This window comes from Aotus nancymaae, unplaced genomic scaffold (assembly GCF_030222135.1).
Source record: "Aotus nancymaae isolate 86718 unplaced genomic scaffold, 86718_ANA_hifiasm-v0.15.2.pri h1tg000020l, whole genome shotgun sequence".
In the NCBI taxonomy this organism is placed as follows: Eukaryota; Metazoa; Chordata; class Mammalia; order Primates; family Aotidae; genus Aotus; species Aotus nancymaae.
The window spans coordinates 30913157-30937846 of record NW_026988432.1 but is presented as its reverse complement, the minus strand read 5'-3'; the positions used below and the strand labels follow the sequence as shown (position 1 = coordinate 30937846).

Below are 24690 nucleotides of genomic sequence, written 5' to 3'. Positions count from 1 at the left end.
TTCCTGTGCCAGGTGTGGCCAAGAGGGAATATGGGAGCCCTCTCATTAGTAAAGAAGGAGAGCTGGGTATGTGTGTGTGCATGTGGACTTGCCAATGGATATATTACATGTGTATACATTTATAAGTGTTAGGCACATAAATACTTGTCTTTAAATAAGATGGACAAGGGGATACCTGCACAGAAGGCCAAGATTTGCCTTATAAAATAATTCAATGTCCAATCTCACATGTGAACAAATGGGAAACTAAGGCTTCCAAGCAGAGGTTTTGAAACCTGACTGAGCATCAGGATCACCTGGGGAGCCTTTAAAGGCCACAGAATCACAGGTTTTACCCTAAGTCTGTAGAGGTAGAATCTCTAGGGTTAAGATCTAGGAATCTAGGATAAGATTAGCTCCCAGGAACCTAAGTTTAATTTTTTTTTTAATTAAAATAAAGGAAAAATTTTAGAAGCAACCAAGATGTGTTTCAATAGGTAAAAGATAGGTAAACAAGCAGTGGCACATCCAGGTAATGCAATATTATTCTGCAATAAAAAGAAATAAGGACTGGGTACAGTGACTCAAACCTGTACCCAGCGCTCAAATCTCAGCACTTTGGAAGGAATGGAGGATCACTTCAGGCCAGGAATTCAAGATCAATGTGAGCAACATAGTGAGACCTCATCTTTACAAAAATTTTTAAAAATTCGCTTGGCATGGTGGTATGCACCTGTAGTCCTAGTTACTCAGGAAGCTGAGGTAAGAGAATTACTTGAGCCCAGAAGTTCGAGGTTGCAGTGAGCTATGATTGCACCACTGCACTCTAGCTTGGACAACAGAGCAAGACCCTGTATCAAAAAAAGAAAGAAGAAAATAAGCTATCGAGCCATGAATAAGTAAAAGAAGTTAGCCCAAAAAGGCTGTGTACTGTATGCTTCCAAATACATAACATTCTGGAAAAGGCATAACTATGGAGACAATAAAAAGATTAGTGGTTGCCAGTGGGGAGAGAGAGAGGAATGAATGGGTGGAGCACAGGGGATTCTCAGGGCAGTGAAAGTATTTGGTATATACTCTAATGGTGGACACATGACATTATGCATTTTTCAAAACTGATAGAATGGTACAACACAGACTGAACCCTAATGTAAACTAATGAACCTCAGTTAATAATAGTCTATTCATACTGGTTCATTGACCATAACAAGTGTACCACACTAATGTAAGATGTTAATAATAGAAACTGTGTGTGTTGGGAGGATAGGTATATGGGAAAACACTGTACTTTTTGCTTAACTTTTTTTTTTGAGACAGTCTTGCTCTGTCACCCAGGCTGGAGTGCAGTGGCACAATCTTGACTCACTGCGACCTCTTCCTCCTGGGTGCAAGCTATTCTCCTGCCTCAGCTTCCGAGTAGCTGAGATTACAAGCATGTGCCACCACACCTGGCTACTTTTTGTATTTTTAGTAGAGATGGGGTTTCAACATGTTGCCCAGGCTAGTCTTGAACTCCTAACCTCAAGTGGTCCACCCACCTTGGCATCCAAAAGTGTTGGCATTACAGGTATGAGCCCTCGTGTCCCATCTGTTTTTTCTTAATTCTATGTAAACTAAAACTGCTCTATAAAATAATATTTATTATAAAAATAAATAAATATTAATACATTTTAAAAACATTCATACCTCCCAGGGGAAATTAAAAGCTTGACAAACGTTAAGAATCTTACAGCAGGACTGTCCTGCTCGTGGTCAAGCCAGGGACCATCTTCACTCCCTCATGAGACCCTGGGGTGCAGTGATTGAGAACACTCTTAGAGTTAGAGCCAGTTTTTGACTCTCGGTTCTATTCCTTATAGCTCCGTTACTTTGGACAAGTTGCTTGGCTTTTCCAACCCCTCCCTGTCCACCTCCCCTTTTTAAAATGTGAAATGGGAATGATCTCATTAGTAGCTACCATACGTGGTGCTGTGGGGACTCAAAGGGATGATGCACTTGAGCAGCTCGGCATAGTGCCTGGTACCTAAGGAATGGTGAGCTGCTGCTACCTTGATGCTTTCCCCTAGCCCATGTGCTGGTGGTGTCAATGTCAAAGACTGTGAATTAGTATAGGCAGCTCCTCTCAAGGCATTGGATTTATTCATAAATGATTTCAATCACAGTTACTGAGTACCTATTATGTATCAGACTTTGGCTGGTGTGCTAATAGAGGAAATGGCAGCATTTCAATAATTAAGGGTGTCATCTGCATGGGGAAAATGATCATCCTCTGGAGAGAAAGAGTTTTAAGCTACGGGAGAAGAACATAGAAAAAAATGAGTGGTGTATTCAAGAGTCCAGGAGCAGAACCTGTGTCCCGGACCAGGGGGTGTTTACTCCTACTGAGGATGCACACCTCACCTGCTGTCACTTCAACAGTTACAAGGAAATTGTGAAGAGAAACAATATTAAGAATGAAAAGGGGAAATTGACTGAATCAAGTAGATAAGGGGTTCAGGTAAAAAGGAGAATAGAAAGAATTAAGGGAATAAAAATATGATAAAAAAGAACAAAAGGAATTAAAAATAAGAAATGACAAAATTAGGGCCCAAATAAAATGTGGGAAAAAATACCTTAAAAATTATACACAACTTAAAAAGACAATAAAGAAGAAAAAAACTTAAAACATTTAAATTGAGAGTATAATAATATACAATCAAAAATAGACTTTAAAATAATAATGATGTAAGAATAAAAATATAGAAAATATCGAGTCAGAATAGAAAAATATGCAAAGAATAAGAACTAGGAAGAGATATGAAAGCAACATATAAAATAAACATCAATAACATCAAAGTTAAAAGGGGGCTGGGTGCAGTGGCTCATGCACTTTGGGAGGCCATGGCAGGAGGATGGATTGAGCCCAGGAGTTTGAGGACAGCCTGGCCATCATAAGGAGATTCTGTCGTTACAGTAAAAAGAAAAATGAGCGGGACATGGTGCTGTGCACCTGTAGTCCCCACCTCAGCCACCTTAGTCTGGGAGGTCAAGCCTGCAGTGAGTCATGATCACACCACTGCACTCCAGCCTGGACAAGAGTATGAGGCCGTCTCAAAAAAAAAAAAAAAAAAAAGAGAGAAGATAAGGGAAAATAAATATTAAATACATGCTGGAAAAAAGTTAAAGTTAAAATAAAAGTTATATAGGTAATGAAGAGAAAACAAAAATAGGAAATAGGATAAGATTTTAAAAGGAAGAATAGTTTAAAGAGATACAGATTAGACAGCAAAACAAGGTAATATTAAGCTAAAATTATTAACTATAAAAGGAAAATAATAAATAATGATGGGAAAAATAATAGAAAGTAGGCAAGTAGGTGACTTTTACCAATACATTTTATTGGATCTCCGTTTTCTAGGAGGGCCAGCTAAATGAAGGCCACTCTTCCAGCAAACACAGCTGGACTCTTAAGCAGGCAGATCATTATGACTCTATTCATACTCAAATGCCATGACAATTATACGGGACTATGGATATAATTCTGATTTTCCGGATTCTGGACAAGGGAAAACTTATTACAGAAGCCTAGCAGGGTTTGCAGTGGAGTATATAGGGCACATCGAGGCAGAGAGCAGAACAAATTAATGTTCTTGTGTGTTCCACTGAGGTTACAGTATTCCCCAGACTAAATCAGACTCAGGATCTCCAGAGATTTTAGGACCAGGGGCCAGAGAAGGGAGACTTGGCATCTGGGCCTTGCCCCACGGTCATTCTCTGGGTAGTCTTCATCTTATAACTCTTTGCAAAATGACCTTGAAACGTGCCCGTCTCTGGAGAGGGACAGAATGGCTCATTTCCTTTTTATGGTTATTGTTAGACTGTTTCATGGCACAGTGTGAAGGTGGGCTGATTTCGCTCACTGACTAGATTTCTTCTTCTGCAAACTATTTACCAAGTACTGATACGCCTTGTACTTGGCCAAGTATGGGGTTGTACTTAAAGAAGGGTAAGCCATGGGTCCATGCCACCTGAACTTGAGACTTTACATAATGGCAAACTACATAATGATTCTACATATGGGTTCTACATAACGATAAACTATTTTTAAATAATTAGCATACAATTATAAACAGTACAAGGAAAGTCAACAAGTGTAAACAGTGCTTCGTGATTGCTTTGTGACAGTGCCTATCTTAAATGAATTTTCTGTATAGAAAGATAACTCCAACTCCTGAGCCTGAAAGTGGAGGGAGAAACCTGAAGGTAGGAATCTAGGTTGTAAAGGGAGTTGAGGAGGAGTAGACTGTGTGAAGGGATCAGAAAAAAGGAAACTGTGCACAAGTCATGGCTTTGTAAAGGATTGAGTTCATTAGGAACTCAATTTCTTTCCAAGCTCTGTGTCCCTAGAAGGTACCTGGGACAGCAAAAATGATTCCACTTTATCTCCTCATACTCTCCTTGCTGCAGGCTGCGAGGGAGTTCTGGGTATTACTTAAGAACTTTATGGCTGGGCGAGGTAGCTCAGCCTGTAATCCCAGCACTTTGGGAGGCCGAGGTGGGCAGATCACCTGAGGTCAGGAGTTCAAGACCAGCCTGGCCAACATGGTGAAACCCTGTCTCTACAAAATACAAAAATTAGCTGGGCTTGATGGTAGGTTCCTGTAATCCCAGTTACTTGGGAGGCTTGAACCCAGGAGGTGGAAGTTGTAGTGAGCCAAGATTGCACCATTGCACTCCAGCCTGGGCGACACAACAAGAATTCATCTAAAAAGAAAAAAAAAAAACACTTTAAAAAACCTGACTCCCAGGGGAAGAGCAGGCTGTGGGTGAAAGCCAATAGCCACCAGGTGAGTTTGCCCCACATAATGAATACTCCTCTCTCTGCTTCTCATAGCGAAGACCCCAGGATGGCAAGGGCAAGAAGGATGAGGGAGAGGAGTCAGACACAGATGAGAAATGCACAATTTGTCTGTCTATGCTTGAAGATGGAGAAGATGTGAGGTAGGAGACTGCCATTTTTATTCCCTCTCCCGTCTCTTCTAGGTATCGGTGACCAGTCACTGAGCCGTGTGTCTGGGAGTTGGGGTGCTTGTTTGCTTGTGCACATGCGTGCCAAGTGTGCCATGATGTGCTTCATGGTTGCACTGGGAAGGTGGGGTATGAAATGTTCTAGATGTGTGATGCCTGAGTATGGATGCATTGGTTGCAAAGTGTAAGGGAACAGTGCGATGCTTGGTCTGAATGGGTCTAAGACGACGTTGTGGCTTTGTTTCAGGCTGATCTGAAAGCGCTTCCTGGAGGGGGCTTCATGGCTTCCCATCTCAGCCATAGCCTCACTCCATGGCTGGGCAGTTCCCCAGGGGTCCTAGGTGTGTGTCTCCTGGTCGGCTCAGTGTCCCTCAACTCCTGCTGGGCCCCTGACTCTCCCTCCTCTCTTCCAGACGCCTACCTTGTATGCATCTCTTTCACCAACTGTGCGTGGACCAGTGGCTCGCCATGAGCAAGAAATGCCCCATCTGCCGAGTGGACATTGAGACACAACTGGGAGCCGACAGCTGAGGGAGGAATTAGCCAGTGGACACCCCATTTCCTTCACCAGGTCCCCCCACGGCCATAGCCCTTGCAGCCAAACTTTGCCTTCTGAGCCATTTGACGTAGAGGAAAAGCCTGCAAGCACATTTTGTGGAAAGAGGAGTTGGTGGTATTGGTGTCGAGGGAGAGGAGGGGGTGGGGGAGGACCCACCCTTCCGGAATGGCGACTGTCCCCATCCGCCTGGCTGAGCAGGAGAGAGGGAGCTGGCCGTGCCCAGTGCAAGGGCGGGAAGGAGGGGCCCAGGCTGCGGAAAACCCAGGTGGGATCCTGAAGGCACTAGCTGACTGACCGGCCCCTCAATCCTGTCCTCTGAAGGATTGTATATATACCTCTCGACCACGTAGGAACCATGTAGGGGTCTCTAGCTATTTCTGTGGATGGCAGCCGGAGCATGTTAGCTTAAGAAAAATGTTGTGTGTGGTGCTCTAGTCATCTTGTGGTGGACATGTCGCTATTACCGAATTCGCACCAAATATTTCCCATTGAGTTTCTTGTTTTGGTGCCTGACCGAACCAACCGACGACAGCCCCAGTCTTCCCGTCTTTATGAGAGAAAAGGAAAAAGGAATCAAAGGTGGAAGAAAAAAAAGCCAAATTCTGTTTACGGTGAAAAAGGATATTGCTTTTCACCCAACTTGGGAGGCGGGAGGGGGGTTCTCGTTTCGTTTTTGTTTTTGTTTTTTCCTTGGCTTTTGTTTTTCTCATGTTTACAGTGCACGGAGTATGGAAGGGGGTCTGGGAGAGGGAGGGCTGGAAAAGGAGCTGATGGGGTCTTATCCCAGCCTCTGAGGGTTCAGCCGAGATGAGGAAGGCGGCAGAGCTCCAGCAGATGAAGGGAGAGTTCTACGGGGGACTCCCCAGGCCCAGGGCTCAACTGCATGGCCCCAGCTATCCCCCAAGTTCCACACTAAACCAGGGAGGGCTTGGCCCTCGGCTACAGCTGCCCACTGTGTTCCTGGGAGCCCAGAGGCCCATGCTCATTCCTACTCTTTCCTTTAGGCTGCACTCTTGCCTGTCACAAAGAGGCAACATAGCCACTGCCTCCCTATGCAAAACATTAACCAGATGATGCAGATAAGACAGCATAGGTGATGGCCGCTTGGTCTTGGCCACAATGCTCTCAGCCAGCACTCAGGGCTGAGGTCAATACCGTGGACCTTGGAGAGGAAGCTGAGTGTCCCCCAGGATGTCTCCAGCCCTGACACAGTCCCTCAGAGATGGCCCTGGCTCTGAGGCCACATTGGCTAGGTGTGGGAGGCTCCATGCTTCTGGTCTCTGGCTCCTTCTCTGACTCTTTGATAACTGTGGGCAAGTCCCTTTCTTTCTCTGAGCCTGTTTCCTTCTCCCTCGAGTGATAACAGTGCAGGGAGAGATAACAGTGCAGCCCCATTTCCAGTCCTGCTACCTCACCTAGATGTTGTGAGGATGAATATTCTCTGTCCAGAGTGTTTTATGCGCTCTTCTGGGAACCTCTTGGGGTGTCGAGATGGGGGTGCTGGGAGACACAGACCTGGAAGTTCCATACAGTGTGTCTTTCTGCACCACCTCATAATTTCCCTAAACCCCAAAGGGAGCAGAGAGATAAAAGGACAGCAGAATCAAGATGGGAAAATCCACCAAATCCCAACCCAAACCCAACTTTCTTTCTCCCTATGTGGTAAACACCAGATTAGCTGGAATTCTGCCTCCTTCCTTGGCACTCCAACCCCCACCGTTCCCTCATTTGCACTGCTCTCTAAGCCTCTCCCTCACCTCCACCCCTAACCCAGTCTCAATGCCCTCATATCAATAAAACTGGGGTAAGGGGGACAGGATACTTGTCACATATTTGAAGAAATTCCGTACAGTGAAGGAAATTTGAGTCTGTATTGCTGCTACAAGGGTAAAACCAGGACCAATGGGTCAAAGTAACAGGTGGGCAGATTTTGGCTCAAGGAAGGGCTTCTAGCATGACTGGTTCATGCAGGAATGGTTGCTCTGGCCACCTGCAGGCAGAGAGTGGGGATAGTGGCTCCTGGAAAGAGGTTTCTCCCAGCACTAATATCCTGGTGTTCTATAAAATCTTTATTGAGTGCCTACCGGTGCAGGTGCTGAGAGAGACAATAGCTTTGAGGAGCTCACAATCTAGCTGAGGAGATGAGATGCAGCCAATATTACAGAAATGGAGAATAACCTAAGATTCAAGGTTAGCAGGAATGAGCACCATGGTGTCCAACTCAGTAGCTCCAGTGCATGAAAATGTCTCCAGGGCTAAAGGCTGGAGATCCCACCAGTGGGGAAAGTACATCTGAGTCAGGATGTTGGGGAAAGCTAGTTACTGATAGCCACAGGAAGCTGAGAATTCTGCCCCATCCTCTCCAATGGCTGGGTGAAAACCAAGAATTCATCGGAAGATGGATTTGGCCTGGAGGTAGCCAGGGTGGTCTAGGAAGGTCACTCCTCTCTTAGTCTCAGTCTTTCATTCTTTCTGCTAAGGCTGCCCTGAAACACTGGCAGGCGGGAGGGAGTCGGTGGGGAGGCCAGGGTAGAACTAGAGCTGGTGTCCCAGGTTCCAGTCTGGGCTCTTCACTAACAAAGTGGGCAACACTAGAAACTTCCCTTCGTCTCTCTGGGCCTCAGTTTCCTCAGTTACAACCTATGGAGGTCGGATTGGATGCTTGCTAATTTCCTTCTGACACTCACACTTTGTGATCCTCCCTAACATCAGCACATCTTCAAGGCGGCAGAGCTGTGTGCCCACCCAGCTGATGAAAAGGACTTTCTGTGAGCACACACTGTTTCAGAGGCTGGGGGCACATGTGCTGAGTGAGAGAGTGGGCCCTGGTCCCCTCCCCTCCCAATGCTCTGCCCCAGGCTTATATTAGGGACTGGGGAGGGGACTACCAGAAGGGAGAGGGAAGCTGCTTACTTTGGGGGTAGACCCTGAAGCCTCCCCTCCTTCCCATCTCTGGGGACCTTGTCCCCCACAGGTGGGGACAGGAGCTGATGGGCACTCAGAACCCTGCAGCTCCCACTTCCTGAGCCGGGCAGCTGTTTCGGGGAGAAGAGAGGACTGGGGTCTGTGCCTCGGCTCCCTCCAGGTCCCGGCACTGGTCAGGGAGTCTGGGAAGAGTGGAGAAGAGGCAGGGTCAGGCCTCAGCATCTCACATCCACCACCTCCAGGAGGGGAGACCACTGGTAAGTCCTCCTCCTGCTCAACTCAAGGGACTCAGACCCTTTCTTGACTGAGACGCATGAGTGCCTTCTGGGGTGAGAGCAGCCCCAGGGTTTAAGTTGGGTGTCCTAGCCGCCGCCACAGCTGTGCCGCCGCGGGTCCACCGAGGACGCCAATCAATCAACCCAACGCCACAAGCCTGGCTGGGCGCAGGCAGAGGGCGAGCAGGGGCTGCCCCTCCACCTGGCCAGGACCCCCTTCAGCCTCCTGTCGCCCTTGGCCACCACCTGTGGCAGGACCGAAGCTCCTCTTCTGCAAATGTTCCCAGCCTCCGTGCAAGTATTCTTAACTCTTTACGCCTAATGAACAAGCACAGTTTTTTCAATGGTGAAGAAAAAAGCACCAGACTTTTTTTTTTTCCAGAAGAAATCCCCTAAGCCCCCCGCCTGCCAGCGGGACAAACACTCCCCGTGTGGGGCTGTAGCAACGTCTGTCAGGCCCACTTGTGTTTCATCTCCTGCGCGCGTAGAGCAAATGCTAGAGCGATTTCAGCTGATAGAAAAACAAAAATGAAAAAAAAAAACACAAAAAACAAAAAACATGGCACGTTGCTAGTTTACAGGGTTTTGTGAGTTTAAATGCCTTATATTTAACAATCATAATTTATGACTAACTTGTAGATATTGTGGGTTCTTATTTAATTATTTTTATAGTTGTTTTGCATTTTTAATTATAATTTATTTATTTAGAAAGGATACTAATTTTTTTTATTACTCCTATTACCTCATTTTGGCGTTGTTTCTGGGAGTGGAATGCTTTGCATGCATTGGTACGATGACAAACAACTACGAATACAAAAAAAAAATTTAAATAAAATTCTGCAAACTTTATTTCGTCCAAACTATCAGGGTGTGTGATTGCAAGCTGTCCTACCGTGGTGCTGGCCTCTTTGGATACATTCCATACAAAATGCAAACCTTTGATTCTGTATGCTGTGATCTAGTGAAAAACTCCAATATAGTGACTGTATTTAGCACATATATAAATATAATTTGCACTTGTCAGCAGACTGGGGTAATCCTTTCACTTGCCACCCTTGGCACCCCCCTCCCCACAACCCCACCACTCCATCATGAACCTGCCTTTCCTCCTCCCTCGCCCCTCCCACAATCTCAGCTCACCCGGCCGCTATCCTCTGAGGAAAGTCTTAGGGCACTAGGGGGTCACTATCTCCACCTGGCCTCCAACTCCAGAATTAGAGGCCTCCAGACATTACGACAGGAACATCAGAGAGCCAAAAAACCTGACTTCTTAGAACAAGCCCTGGACTGGGGAGCCAGCAGGCTCAGGTTTTCAGATTTGTCCCATGACAGCAGTCCCAGTGACCCTGAGCAAGTCCCTTGGCCCCCTGAGTCTCAGTTTTCTGGGTGGGGTGAGTGAGGAGAACTGGGGGTTCTTTAGGGTCCCTCGGATTCAGGCAGAATATGACACAGATACTGTGCTGTGCTATCTCACTTTCTCAGGAGAGAAGAAAGGGAGGGAGAAAAGGCCGGCTGTGGTGGCTCACGCCTGTAATCTCAGAACTTTGGGAGGCCAAGGTGGGCGGATCACTTGAGGACAGGAGTTTGAAACCAGCCTGGCCAAGATGGTGAAACCCTGCCTCTACTAAAAATGCAAAAATTAGCTGGGTGTGGTGGTGTGTGCCTGTAATTTCAGCTACTTGGGAGGCTGAGGTAGGAGAATGGCTTGAACCCAGGAGGCAGAGGTTGTAGTGAGCTGAGAGCTTACCACTGCACTCCAGTGTGGGTGATAAGAGCAAAACTCAGTCTAAAAAAAAAAAAAAAAGGGATGGGGGAGAAAGGGTGGAGGAAGGAGAAAATGAGAGGAAAGAAGAGAAGAATAGAGAGAGTGAGCTGAGAATTTATCCGAGCTTGCCGAGTTGACTTTCAGGAGGGTTTTCGTCCTATTATATGTGGCATCCTGTGGGTGACAGGGAGGTGAGTTAGGTGGACATGTATGGGACGTGCCCTTTCACAAGGCTTGGCCAGTCATTTGGAGATCAAGCTGAAATCCATGTCTTTTAGAGATAGGGATGAGGTAGGAAGATAGGAGCCCCAAACTATGGGCTTGGGATTGGCACCCCCATCCTGTCATCTCCCAGAGCCTTCGTTGTTGAGATGCCACCCATTGAAATCAGACTGGGATGTAGACTTTGAAATCAAGGTCTCTGCTCCTGGTATCTCCTCCATCTCCCTCTGCCTTTGCTCCCTGGGGGCTGTAGGCAGGAGGAGCTTCTATGGAGGACCGGGAGTGGGCCACCAATCCCCCTGCCCCTGTAGAAGAATAATAGGGGAGGACATAGGGAAGCTGCTGCATCAAAGGCTGGTGCAACTGTGAGCCCAATGCCTCTGAGCCAAAAGGAGAGAGGGGGTTCACGCCCCCGGTAGTAGCCCCCTGAGGGGGCTGGGACTTGGCCTGTCTGCCTTCCTCCTGCCTCTTCTCCCTGCCCTCCTTCCCAGCTCATCCCCCCTCTTGCCTCTTGACTTCACTGCCTTTGCCTTGTGGGGATGAGGCCCCATGGGGAAGGTGCTGATGTGGAGGGAGGAAGTGGAGATAGAGATTTGCTGTACTGCCCAGCGAGGCTGTGTGAGCACTGGGCTGTGTGTGGTCCCTAAGCCCCAATTCTGCCCCGGCTGGGCAATGGGTGCCCCTCCCTGGGCTTCCTGCCTGGCTTCTCCTTCTGCCTCCAGCCTGGAGCCTTGCTTTCCCTGGGGACAGCCTGTGGAGTCCCCCACCACACTAGAGGGAGCATGACCACACTGCTGGGCCTGGCAGATGCCACGTCCTTGGCCGGGCTCCGGGACAGGCATGCCTTATGCTGCTCTGTGGGGTCAGAGTGGGAAGGGGCCTTTTGCCCTGGCTGGCCTTTGTCTCACCCTTGAGCCCCTCCCCCCACGCCACCCCTGGCCTCGGATGCGGCTCATTTCTCAGCCATGGAGCCAGCCGCACCAGCCCTCGAGGGGGTAATTTGGTTGCCCCTGGTAAGTGAAAGGATTATCCTCAGTGTTGATTGTCCTTTTTTGTAATCCTCCTGCTGTTCTGTTCTGTTGTGCTGTGCAACATTTTGCTACATAGACTATTTTATAGCAGAAAGCTAGAAGAATATTTATTATGAATATTAAAGCAATAGTGCATCAATGAAAAGGCGGAGACATTAGGAATTGTGTAAATGCTTAGATTCACTTTTGGTGGATTTTTTGTACTTTATTTATAACTAATAAAAATGAACTGCATTGCTAACTACACCTTACTTGTCCTGGGTGTTTATTTCTGTGCACACCCAGGGCGTGTCGGAGGAAGCCTCGCACAGGCCTCTGTCTTTGTCCAGGATAGGCGGCACTATCCATTATCTGTCTAGCTCTCGCCAACTTGCCTTGTCCTGTCTCCTTTTTATCTGATTTCCCTCTTGTCTCTTATCTCTCAAAGAATCTGTTCTATGATTGTGGACCAACCATGTAATTGACCTATTTCCTAAACTTTAGGTATAAATCATAAAGGGAATTTTTTTTTTTTTTTTTTTTTTTTTTTTGAGGCAGTGTATCACTCCAGCGCAGGTTGGAGTGCAGTGGCACGATCACGGCTCACTGCAGCCTTAACCTCCTGGGCCCAAGCCATCCTTTTACCTCAGCCTTCCAAGTAGCTGGGACCACAGGTGGGTGCCACAATGCCCAGCTAATTTTTAAAAAAATTTTGTAGAGACAGGGTTTTGCTATGTTGTTTAGGCTGGTCTCGAACTCCTGAGCTCAAGTGATCCTCCCAGCTCAATCCCCCCAAAGTGCTGGGATTACAGATGTGAGCCACCATGCCTGACCGAAAGTTCCCATTTTTGATCAATCTTCGAATGTGTGTTTGAACTGGAGGGCTACTCGGATTCTCTGAAAATGAGAAGAAACTTGATTTTCAACGGGTGGTTGGTTTTCCACTCCCTTATAGAAGCCCACACTCTTTGCATTTTCTAGAATCTACCTTCCAAAAAGTGTAGGGTCAGTGAATGAAAAACTGCAAACAGAACCCATATTAATGGACTTTGAAAAAAAAGTAATACATATTTTTTTTAGGGCAGTTTTAGGTTTACAGCAAAATAAGCATAAAATAAAGAGATTTCCATCTACCCTCTCATCTCCACACCAGTTCGTCCTACTACACATCTTGCATTGATGTGATGCATTTGTTACAATAGATGGGCCGATACTGATGCATTAAGTCAAGCCCATAGTTTACATCAGGTTAATGAATGTTTAAATTCTCAGTTTTTGTTCATGTGAGATGAGCCCAAGTCTGTAGTTTCCATGCCTTTCTCTCTATGCCTTTTTTGATCCATGAACCAGGGCTTCTTAAGTCCTGGCCCTACCCCGGCCAGTCCTGTGAATGTGGCATAACACTTCTTCTTCCTGGCTTTGCCAGTGTGGATGGTAGCCTAAGCTCCTTCCAGCTCTGCAATGCCGCAAATCTCTATTTCAAGGTCCTACCTCCCTCTATTATCCATTTGTCTGTTTAATCTGTTAACATTTACAATGGAGTCGATCCTGGGAGGAAAGGTCTGGGCTGCTTTTGGGGTGAAGGGAGAGAGACTCAAGGAGAGCAGTTCCCTTTCCTTGGATTTTGTGTCCACTCGACACATGGAAATAAATTTAGGCTTCCTAGTCTCTGCCCCCGCCACTTTCCCATTGCAGCACCCAGGAGAAAGAGGTTCTCAGAAAACATCCAGGTATGTGCCCCGTGACATCTTGTCACCATAACGACCCCCCAGGTTAAGGAGGAGTGGAATCTGTCCTCATCTCACTCCCAGACACTCTCGGGTGTCTCCCAGCCAGGACTTTTCTCCCTACATCTCCCGCCATCCTCCCTGCCACCTGCAACCTCACAACTGGGTCCTTGCTCTCTCTCCTCCCCTGTGCTCTCCAGGCCACGGGAAGCCCCTCCCACCCCTGGGAAATGGGAAACAAGATTCTTCTCTTGCAGGCATTGTCCTGTCCCCACTCCCTTTGGCCCTCAGTTATGTGTCCTATTCAGCAGCCTTAAACCCAGCGAATAACACGTGTCCACCCACACTTACCCACCACTGAGTGGCCTGGCATCTCCACCCTGGTCCTCCAGCCAGTCAGAGCAGCTTTTCTTTGGTCTGTTTTATATATGGAGCATGTTGTTTGATGAAAAGCCCACTCTTGAGCTTCCTGTGCTAGCTGCTTGCTGTGTGACTTTGGGCAAATGACTTAAACTCTCTGTGCTTTGGTTCCTTCATCTATAAAAGGGGATAATAATGGTATCTGGCTCATAGGCTTTTACGAGGATTTTATGAGCAGAACGTGTGTAAGCACTTAACATGTGTCTTGAATATATAAGCATTACATAAGTATTAGCTATTATGAGGATGGCGGTATTTATTTTTTTAAACCTTGCCTTCTGTTGGCTTTCTCTTTGATCTTGGTTCTTCTTCCTCTCCTTTTCCTGGATAGTTTCCCAGACCTTATCAACATCTACCCTTCTCCTCTGGCCACTTCCTGCCATGGTCAGCCACCAACAGTCCCTGTCCAGCAGGCAGGCTGGTGGGTGAGGCCTCAGCACCAAGACTTCTCAAATCACTGTCCGATAAAACAATTTTTTTTATGCATTCAGTTGGAAACTCTAGAAGAAAAGGCACGCTGAGGCCACTAGGCTGGAAGTACAGACCCATCTTTCCTCCAGTTTATAAGTAAGCTCCCCCACACCACCATTCAGGTGCCCCTCCCAAAACTACCCCTTCTACCTCCTAAATTTAGGACTAAAATGTTCTTACCTCCTCTCCTCCCTTTGTCTAAGGCTGAGATGACCCCATCTGTTCCCTGAAGCTCCCTTATCTTACCCTTCCTTGTTCAGGGCATTTGGGGATGTCTATGGGTGGTTGATGCCTGGTGCCAGGCTCTGAAAAGGGGTGAGTAATGGGAGTGCCTATTCAGGATGGACACACCAGGGGTCCTCAGGAAGCAGGGCACCCACAGTCCTGTCTGAACTCATCCATTTATATCTATACCCCACAAATCAGCATCCAGAAAAGATATCTCTGGACTGAGCTGAGTTTGCTTGTACCAAAATTTTGGATGAAAAGGGTTGTTTAGCCAAAGAACCAGGAAAACAACATTAGAAAGCTTTTGTTTAACCTACTTAAAAGTGAGAGTGCTTTTAAGACTTCGTGCAACAGTTTGTATGTAAATAGCTTGTGCTAATTGCAAATGAGTCTTATCTCTTCTGCAAAGTAGACCCTGAGGGATTTTTATTTGGAAATACTTTGTTAGCAGTTACTCCAAAGCAATATAATTACTGCTCCCTCCAAACATCCTTTAATACAGACTTGTGTCTAAATCAGGGGAGGAAAGAAGGAGCTGATATAAAACGTTGTCACTCACAAAGCCATCCTTATAAGGAAGAACTTTCGAGCCACGTGAGCGGTCAACACCCAAGGGGGGTTTGGGGAAGGAATGAGCTGTCCTCCCAAGAAAGGGAGGTGCTGGAGGGGAAGGGAGCCTCCCCTTCCTTTGTTTTCTTCACCCTGAGGCCTAAGGAGGGGTTTGGCCAGAGGAGAGGTGTCATTTCAGCACAAACTGCCCATCCTGGACCACAGGGCTATGTTAGCAGAAGGGGTATTGGGGTGAGATAGGTTGAGGGAGGCCCTTCCTTAGAAAAGGAGCTGTCCACTCTCACCATGATGGCTGCATTTGAGTCTCAGCCTCGGGCTTAGGACTGCTGGGATACAGAGCTGGGGGCAGCTGTAAGTAGAATAGCTTTCTGCTGGGGCTGGGACTGGAGGCGTTCGCTCTTGGGGGCCAGCCCTGCGCTTGCAGGAGCTTGAGGTTGGGTGCCTCCTCACGTTTTGCAGCTTGGGCCCTTGCTTGCCTCACCGTAGTCCTGTTGCTTTCTGCCCTGCCATGAGTATGAAGACTTGTTGAAATGCAAAACCTGTCTGGATGTTGTGTAATCTCAGCACTCGTGCCTGTAACCCCAGGACTTTGGGAGGCCGAGGCCGGAGGAACACTTGAGGCTAGGAGTTTGAGACCAGCCTGGGCCACACAGTGAGACGCTGGACTCTACATAATTAAAAAAAAAAGAATCAGCCGGGCATAGTGATGTACACTTGTAGTTTTAGCTACTTGGGAGACTGAAGTAGAAGGATGGCTTGAGCCCAGGAGTTTGAGGTTGCAGTGAGCTATGATGCTGCCACTGCATTCCAGCCTGGGCAATAGAGGAGACCTTGTCAAAAGAAAAAAGAAAAGCAAAACTCAGTTCAAGGTAGGATGGGGTAAGAGTCAGAGGGAGTCCACCTCCTGGATTGCTTCTCATAGGCACCCATCATTCCTTCCTCACAGTAGACAGCAGGGATGAGGGCAGCAGCCAGGCCTGGGCACAACAATCAGGGGAGAGAATGCAGCAGGAGGGCTGCCTTTCCGGACCCTTCTCCTCAGGCTCTTGTAAGGGGTTCTCCCCTCTCCTTCACCTGCAGGCTTAGCATGGCCTGGGAGGCAGAGGGCCAACTGGAATGCATCAAGCAATAGAGCTTGCCCAGGGCCCCAGCATACCCTAAGGAAAATTAGTGCCCAGCCCAAAGAAGCCATCTCATCCTATAAAAGTATGGAGCTGGGACCTGGCTGATGAATTTGGCAAGACTCCCAGCACCCTCCCTCTCCCCTCTCCCCAACCACATACCGGCTCCCACTTCCTCTCCTGCTGCCCCAAGGCCTGCTCCGGGGTCCCATCCGGGCACCCAGGATGTGGAGGTCCCCATCAGATGGCCAGAATCAAGCCCAGCCTTGCCCTTTGTGACAGTCAGTGAGTCAGAGGCCCTCTCTGGTTCTGTGTCCTTGCTCCTAAAACGCAGAAAGGCTTCACTGGCGAGGGACCTCATCCCACCCTCTTTATTCCCCACCCCCCTGTATCTCCACAAACAGCATGGCTGCCTCTGGCTTCAGGAGGTTCCCCTTGGGTGAAGTGTAGTCTCTGCTTTCTCGCTGTTACCTGAAACTCATTACATTCTAATTCTGTTGAATAAACCAGTAGCAACCGTTTGTTAAAAGCGGAAGATGTGTCAGAGGTGTGTTTTTATGTACATGTTTTCTAATTTGTGGCTGTAAGGGTTTGAGGTAGCTTATGACAATGCATAGTGTTCTTACATACACATTGATAGTTATTTATTTATCTAAAGCCGGGATGTAGGAACTAAAAGCGGAGACGGCTCCATTTAATTTCAAAGATTAAACTCATTTGTTCTGGAAGCTCTTCTTAAAGAACCACAAAAGAATCAGAAACACTTAAATCCACTGGGCCTAGGTGATGAGAGATGTCAACAAAATGTTGCAAGATGAAAGAGGATGGATGAGATGAAACTGATTAGCAGAGAGAAGACAACTGACACCTCTTAGCCTGCGGCTGGAAGTCAATGGGAAGGAAGCATCTTCAGAATTGGAAGCGCCAGAAATCTCTAAAGGGTGGGGTACAATGAAGGAACTGAAAACAGAACGATGGGTTGCACGCTTAAGGAGCAATTAGAGAGCCTGGGATTCCTTTCCCACCCCCAGCCAGGCACCTGCTCACCTACTCCTATGGGTGACATAGTCTGGAGCAGTAGGCACCCCATACTGCCAAAGACATTTACTCTCTGGAGAACTGGATCTAAGGCCCTGGGCCTGGGGACAGTAGGCTCAGGGGACGATGGTAGTGTGGGCCCACACAGCTGGCAGTGGACACGGAAGCCCTCACTCTGCGCTCGTAGGCCACAGCACGATCCCCATTCCACGCCTCCTTCCCAGATGTGGGAAACTTGTCTGGACTTCCACAGAGACATTTCTGTACGGGTCTTCATCTGGGGCAGGAGGCAATGGCCAGCTGGAGTGACTGAGAGCTTCGGTGCCTCTCCTAGGAGCCCTGTGAAGCCATTTTCCCTGGTGACCCTTGGCACGGACTGAGGATATGGCTTTGGGGATGGAGGGTGGGGCAATTCTGCAGGAGGCGTCAAAGCACTCAGCTCTCTGGGGGCAGAGTCCTATCTGTGCATGACCTAGAACTGGAGGAATCCCTTCAAGCTCTCCTCCATGTATACTGGTAGCCTCATTTGGGATCAAAACCCAGCAGCCCAGGGTCAGCTACAATGTTCTTTTGCCTGAGTTTTCAGTACAGGCACTCAGTTGTGAGTAAGGGTATTTGCATGACTTGGAAACATTAAGGCACACACAAAGGGTTTTTCCAGAAGAAATAGGAAGAAGGATGAATTCAGTCTTGCCAGTTACTAGTCCTCTCCCTGGACTGGGGAGCTTCCTGGGGAACCTTCTGCCATGTGCAGGCTGCAAGGTCAAGAGCCCAAAGCTTTGGGAGGGCTGGAGGCATCAGGAAAGACAAGGTTAAGGTATGAGGGGAGAGGGAGTAGGGCCCTGGCTGGAATACCAGGGAAGAGGAAGCAGGGATGCTGGAGTCAGTGTTTTGCCTTTATCTTCTAGCCCCGGGGCAGCCCTGTTTCATCAGCTTTCTTCTGAGGCTGAAGTTTTCTTGGCAATAGCCTAGCAGCCTCTCCCTCTAGAGTGCTGAGCTGGTTCCAAAAGGCAGCAGGATCTCTCGGAGAGGAGAAAGTCTCAGGTTTCAGATGCTTGTCCTTGTTGGAGTCACAGTGGAACAGAACAAGAAAAAAGTGGGAATGCATCTAGTCATTACAGTTACAAACCTAGTAAGTCGTAGGGCTGAAACTGATAATGACCGTTAACACTTCCTAAGCCCTTACTGGGTGCCAGACACCGTGCTAAGCCGGTTACATCAACTGTCTCACTCGTCCTTATAATAATTCCATGACATTAGGATCATCTCTATTTCTCAGGGGAAAGGGAGGCAGAGGGTAGTTCTGTAATTTGCCCAAAGTGAACTGCTAGGAAGTGAGGGTGGGATTTGAACCCAGACTCCAGAACACTTAACTCTTACCCCAGGCTGCTCCCCTAGGACCCAGGTTACTGAATCATAGTTCTTGGCCTTTGGCTTTACTCCAGGGATGTCTAGGGATGCACAGAGGAAGTGGAGGGCTCAGAGAGAGTTCCTGCTCCAGACTATGTCACCAAAGATGCTCCATCTCTCCCCTGAACACCAGACTCCTAGTGGGAACTACCTACCCATGGCTCTACCTAGATGTCCAAGAGACAGCTTACTAAGAACTCCCACTTTCTCTTTACTATGTAAAATAAAACAAAACAGTCAAGCAAGACAAAATCTTCTGTTCCTCCCATAGTCTTCTCCCTCCCAAAAAATGGCAACCCCATTCTTTCAGGTGCACAGGGATAACATTTTTTTGGTCAACATTGACTCTTTTCTTGGTCTCACATCTTGCAGTCAATCTGTCAGCATAGCCTGTGGCTCTGCCTTCCAAACAGACCCAGAATCTGACCACCCTGAACTACAGGCAGACCTCCATATCCATGTGGAATTGGTTCCAGTACTGCTGCAGATATCACAGCATGCTCAAGTCCCTTAGTCAGCTCTCAATCACAGGCTTTGCACCTATGGATATAGAGGATTGCTGCACTTTCACTGCTACCAACCTGGGCTGGGCCACTCTCATCTCATGCTAGGACTTTTGCAGTAGCCTCCCAGCAGTTTTCCTGCTTCTGCCCTATAATCTATCCTCAATATAGTAACCCCAGTGATCTAGTTAAAATGTAAGTTAGATGATATCATTCTCTGCTCATCCAATAGCTACCCATCTCTTTCAGAGCACATGCCAGGGACCTTCCAGTGCCTTCAAGGTCCCATAGGACTCATCACTACTCTGACCTTTTCTCCTACTGGCTTGTTTGAGCTCATGTTGCTTCTGCTACAGTGGCCTCCCTGAAGTTTCAACAACATTCCAGGTTTATCTTGCTGTTCCCTTTGCTTGGAGTGCTTTCCCCTCAGATGTCTACATGGCACCATCTCATCTGCATTAAGGATTTATTTAACCAATGTCAAGTTTCCACCACCCTATTTAAAGTTGCAAACACCCACCATGTCTCTCTTCCCTACTTTATTTTTCTTCATTATGTGTTTCCATATGACATATCATAAAATTTATTTGTTTGTTTACATCTGTTTCCCTCAGTTAGAATGTAAGCTCCATAGAACCCAAGATTTCATCTCTTTTGCTTGACACTGTTTCCCCAGCATTGACATATGAACAAATGAGCTGGGGTAACTTCTACTGAATGGCTGTAGGCTGGACCAAGACTCCTGGTGTTGTCCTCCCACAGCCACAACGACATATGGGAGATCCCTGAGGCAATGGGTTCCATGTATGCCCTCAACAATCTTCTCTTCCATCCACCCCAGGGGTGAGCCCAGGGCCACTATCACTCAAAACATAATGTCCATGCCCCAAGGAGGGTTTGAAATCTGAAGCTCCCAGCCTTGGGAATTCCATTAAAAGCAGAGCTGGGCTGCTAGAAGTTTAGGCAATAGGTCTCTGGAGAAATGACTCAGACTGGCTAAGGGGCTCTTGGGCAATAGTTGAGGGATCAAGAAGAGTATTCTGATCACAGATGATGAGGTTGGGCTTCCTCAAGTCCTTGAGCTGGGATGAATCTCATCACAGAAAGTATTCCAAGCCATGAAATAGACTCATCTACCTACACACATCCATCCACTCACTAACTCTTCATCTATCCATCCACCTATCCACTCCTTCATTTACCCTCTCACCCATTTATTCACTTATCCCTTCATCCTTCCAGCCAACCAGTCAGCCAGTAAGCCGGTCAGTCACCCAGCCACCCACTTACCCATCCATCCCCCTATTCACCCACTCACACATCCATTTACCCATTCATCCACCCACCCACCCACCCATCTATTTACCCATCCACCCATTTATCCATCCACCCACCTACCCATCCATCTATCCATCCATCCACACATTCACCCATCCACCCATCCATCCATCCATCCACCCATCCACCTACCGACCCATCTTTCCATCCATCCATCCATCCACCCACCAACCAATCTATTCACCCATCCACCCAACCACCCACCTATCCAACCATTCATCCATCTTACCATCCATTCACCACACATGCATTTAGTACCCATGCTGTGCCCTGGGCCCTGTGCTAAGCGCTGGGGTTACAGAGATAAATGACACCTAGCTTTTCTCATTATGGACTCACAATCCAGTTGGGAAGACACATGAGGAGACACACAATTCCAACATACGCCTCATAGATGTGGGTGGGCTTCTAGCTCTGTCTTGGGGGAGGGGTAATGGAAATGTTTCCTGGAGTGATTGGAGGCCTTGAGTTGAGATGTAAAGAATGTGATGCACAGGGAAGGGGACTCCAGAAGGCTGACTAGAGGGGCCCAGAACTTGTCTCCTCCACCAAGTATGACCAAAACAGTGAGTAGGTAACCACACATCAAATAGAGCTTCCAAGAGAGAACACTAGAATTCAGCAGGGAAGTGACAGGGAACTTCCAAAGCATGGAAGGAGAGGGCAGGGATTGGCTCAGAGCCAGGAGAGGAAGAGATAAGCAAGAGATCCCCAGTGGTCCACGTTACACTGCAGGCTCCTGCAGTCCTCACTATGGGAGAGCCCCTCAGCACTCATGGGCCCTGAGACAAGTATGGAGAGCTGCCTGGAGTCCGTGTGACTGCACTGCTCCAGTGATTGAGTTATTGCTGGGTCCGCACAGCCCCTGAGACCAAAGCAGTTGCAGCACAGCACCATCTTAAGAACCCAGCCACCACCAGACTGCATCCTGCCCTGGGCCCAACAATCTCCGCATCCCTGGAGACCCACTCACAACCCACACATCTACCCAGAGGGCTGCAGCATCATGACAATGGCTGGACCCAGGAGTGTGACTGGGTCTCCAGCACTCTAGCTCACATAGTATCCTATACCTTGGGGAATGGGCAACGCAGCATGCCAAGGAGACTTCCCTGGGGACAAAGGGACCTGAAGTGTGTGCTCCTCAGAGCCTGAGGGCTGCCTGCCCTGGACTGCTGCCACTGCCCTTCAGCAGCAGGACCACAGGTCACAATCTCACTCAGAAGTGGGAGTTAAAGAAGTTGTTCTAATGGAGGTAGAAAGTAGAATGATAGTTACCAGAATCTGGGAATGGAGTTGGGAGGAATAAAGAGAGGGTGGTTCATGGGTACACACCTGAAGCTAGATAGGAGGAATATGTTCTAGAGTTTTAGAGCACAGTATGGTAACTCTAGTTAACAATAATTTATTGTATATTTCAAATTAGCTGGAAGAGGAGATTTGAAATGTTCCCAAAGCAAGGAAATGATAAATGTTCGAGGTGATGAATATGCCAATTAGCCTGATTTAATCATTACAGATTGTATACATGTATCAAAATATCACATGCACCCCATAGATGTGTATAATTATTGTGCATCAATTTTAAAAAAAAAGAACGTGGACCGGGAGCAGTGGCTCATGCCTGTAATCCCAGCACTTTGGGAGTCCGAGGTGGGCGGAACACCTGAGGTCAGGAATTCGAGACCAGCCTGGCCAACATAGTAAAACCCTATCTCAACCAAAAATACAAAAATTAGCCGGGTATGCCACCACACCTGGCTAATTTTTGTATATTTAGTTGTTTGGGAGGCTGAGGCACAAGAATCTCTTGAACTCAGGAAGTGGAGGTTGCAGTGAGCTAAGATTGCTCCACTGCACTCCAGCCTGGGTGACAGAGTGAGACTCCATCTCAACAAAACAAAATAAAACAAATAATAATAATAAAAATTAGGTGAAGCACAGTGCCTGGCAGTGTGGAGGAGTGGATGGGTGGCAAGGAGACTTCAGGCAGAGGTCAGCTCAGGCAGAGGACAATGTGTGTGGCATTGCTGAGGGGGGCACCCTGCTAGGCACAGAGCTGTGGGCGATTTGCCCAGATGGAGATGGCCCAGGTCCAGGGACTTGGAGAACCAGGTAGGGGGTGCGGGGTGGGGAGGCCTGTGGGTAAGAAAGTGCCTTGGAATGGACTAAAGGTATTAATGAATTTTAATGGAGCTCTCAAAGCAATAGTTTCCTCAGATTCCAACAAGTCCTTGGAGGAAAGCCGAGCAGGTCGGGCAGGGAAAGAATGGCAGGAAAGCTGGCTAAGGTCCTGGGGTATGTTGCTGAGCCAGGCTGGCACTACCCCATCAACGGTAAGGCATTAACATTAACAGGACACACCAGTCACAGGATGGTAACAGGCTCCTCCTGCACCAGCGGTGGCTGAGTCACCCACCAATGCCACACTCCGCGGTGAGACCCCTGTGCAGCTCTTGACAGAAGGACAGGGCAGAGAACCAGTTTGGACTCTGGGCCACACATCCCCCTCCAGGTTCTGACAGAGAATGGGGAGGCTGGGAGGAGGCAGTGGATGTGAGGGCAGGTCATCCTGAGAGGGTGGCTGTGGGGCTGAGCGTGCAGCCTGCCTCCTGGCTGCCCTTGAATCTGAGGCAAGTGACTGGGGCTTCAGCAGGGCTATATAAGAGTGGGTGTGTCCACACACGGCAGACAAGCAGCCTGTCTCCTCTGGAGACATGGCAGGGGTGAGAGATGGGCTGGCCCTGGTCACAGAGAGGTGAGTGGCCTGAACGGCTGGAGTGTGTCAGAGCGAAGGGTGCCCGAGGGCCTCTTGTGGAGTGTCTCAGATCCTAAACAAGAGGACAGTGTGGAGGGTGAACCTGCAGAAGCACTCGTGAAAGTCTAACCACCTGCCAGGTCTGGAAACAAAGCAGCCCTCAGACAGGAAGCTGCCTGCTGCCTTCACCTCTCCTCCTCCTGCAGGAGCCCGAAACCCTGGCTCACCAACAGGCGGGAGGAGGAGGGACAGGGCATGGCAGGGAAAGGGAGGGGAGGCTGACTCACACACACACATATGCAGGCAAACACCACATCCATACTCATGTACACACACACAGATTCACATGCACGCACATTCACACTCAAGTACACATACACGCACACACAGATTCACATGCATGCACACACCACAGCAATACCCATACTTGTGTACAGATTCACATGCATGCACATTCACACTCAAGTACACACACATGCACACACAGATTCACATGCATGCACACACCACACCAATACCCATACTTGTGTACAGATTCACATGCATGCACATACCATACTCACTCATGTGTACACACACATGCCTTCACTCAAATACACACATATGCACATGCCACACCCACGCTCATATACACACATGCACAGATTCACATGCATGCACACACACCTGCACACTCATGTACACAATGCTCTCACACACATGTGCCACACACACCCACGTTCATGTACACACACATACACACACAGAGATTCACATACAGGCGCACACCATAATGTGTACACATATACATTCATACATATACATACATATACATACACACACACCATACCTGCACATCACAGCATACACTCACTGCACACACACACATGCACACACACTCATGCCCCTCCCTCACTGTGGGGTCCACCTGTGATGGGACTGAGCTGGGAGACGGCAGGAGGCTCAATTTATGTTTGATGTCTTAACCTTTATATTGGGGCTGGACATTTAAATTATACAATGGAGATGGATTTCATGACTTAAAGTGTTTGTTGGACGTTTTATTACCTACTGGAGTCCACAGGAGTTGTGAGTCTTGTCTAAATTTTCATCTAGGGACAGGAGAAAAACCAGTTCCACAGAAAGAGATGGAAACTAGCTGTTTAATGATTCCATCTTCCCCTCCCCATCCCCCTGAGTCCTGCGTGTTCAGCATGGTGGATATACTATCTGGTGTAGGCACTGAATTAAAACTACATACACATGAACTCATTTAGTTCTCACCATAATCTACAAGGCGGGCATTATTATCACTCTCCCTGTCTTACAGATAAGGAAACTGAGGCCCAGAGAGAGAAAATAGCACACCCAAGTTCTCACAGTTG

General features: G+C 48.0%; 1 protein-coding gene across 1 annotated transcript in view; it reads left to right on the top strand.

Moving 5' to 3' along the window:
* ARK2C (arkadia (RNF111) C-terminal like ring finger ubiquitin ligase 2C) overlaps positions 1–9594 on the top strand; it is a 125028-nt gene extending 115434 nt beyond the window's left edge. Inside the window, exons 7-8 of the mRNA XM_064379215.1 lie at positions 4853–4959; positions 5400–9594. Of these exons, the coding sequence (XP_064235285.1) occupies positions 4853–4959; positions 5400–5517 (225 nt within the window). The 3' untranslated portion in view covers positions 5518–9594. The remainder of the gene's footprint in view (positions 1–4852; positions 4960–5399) is intronic.
* Positions 9595–24690: the final 15096 nt, after the last annotated feature.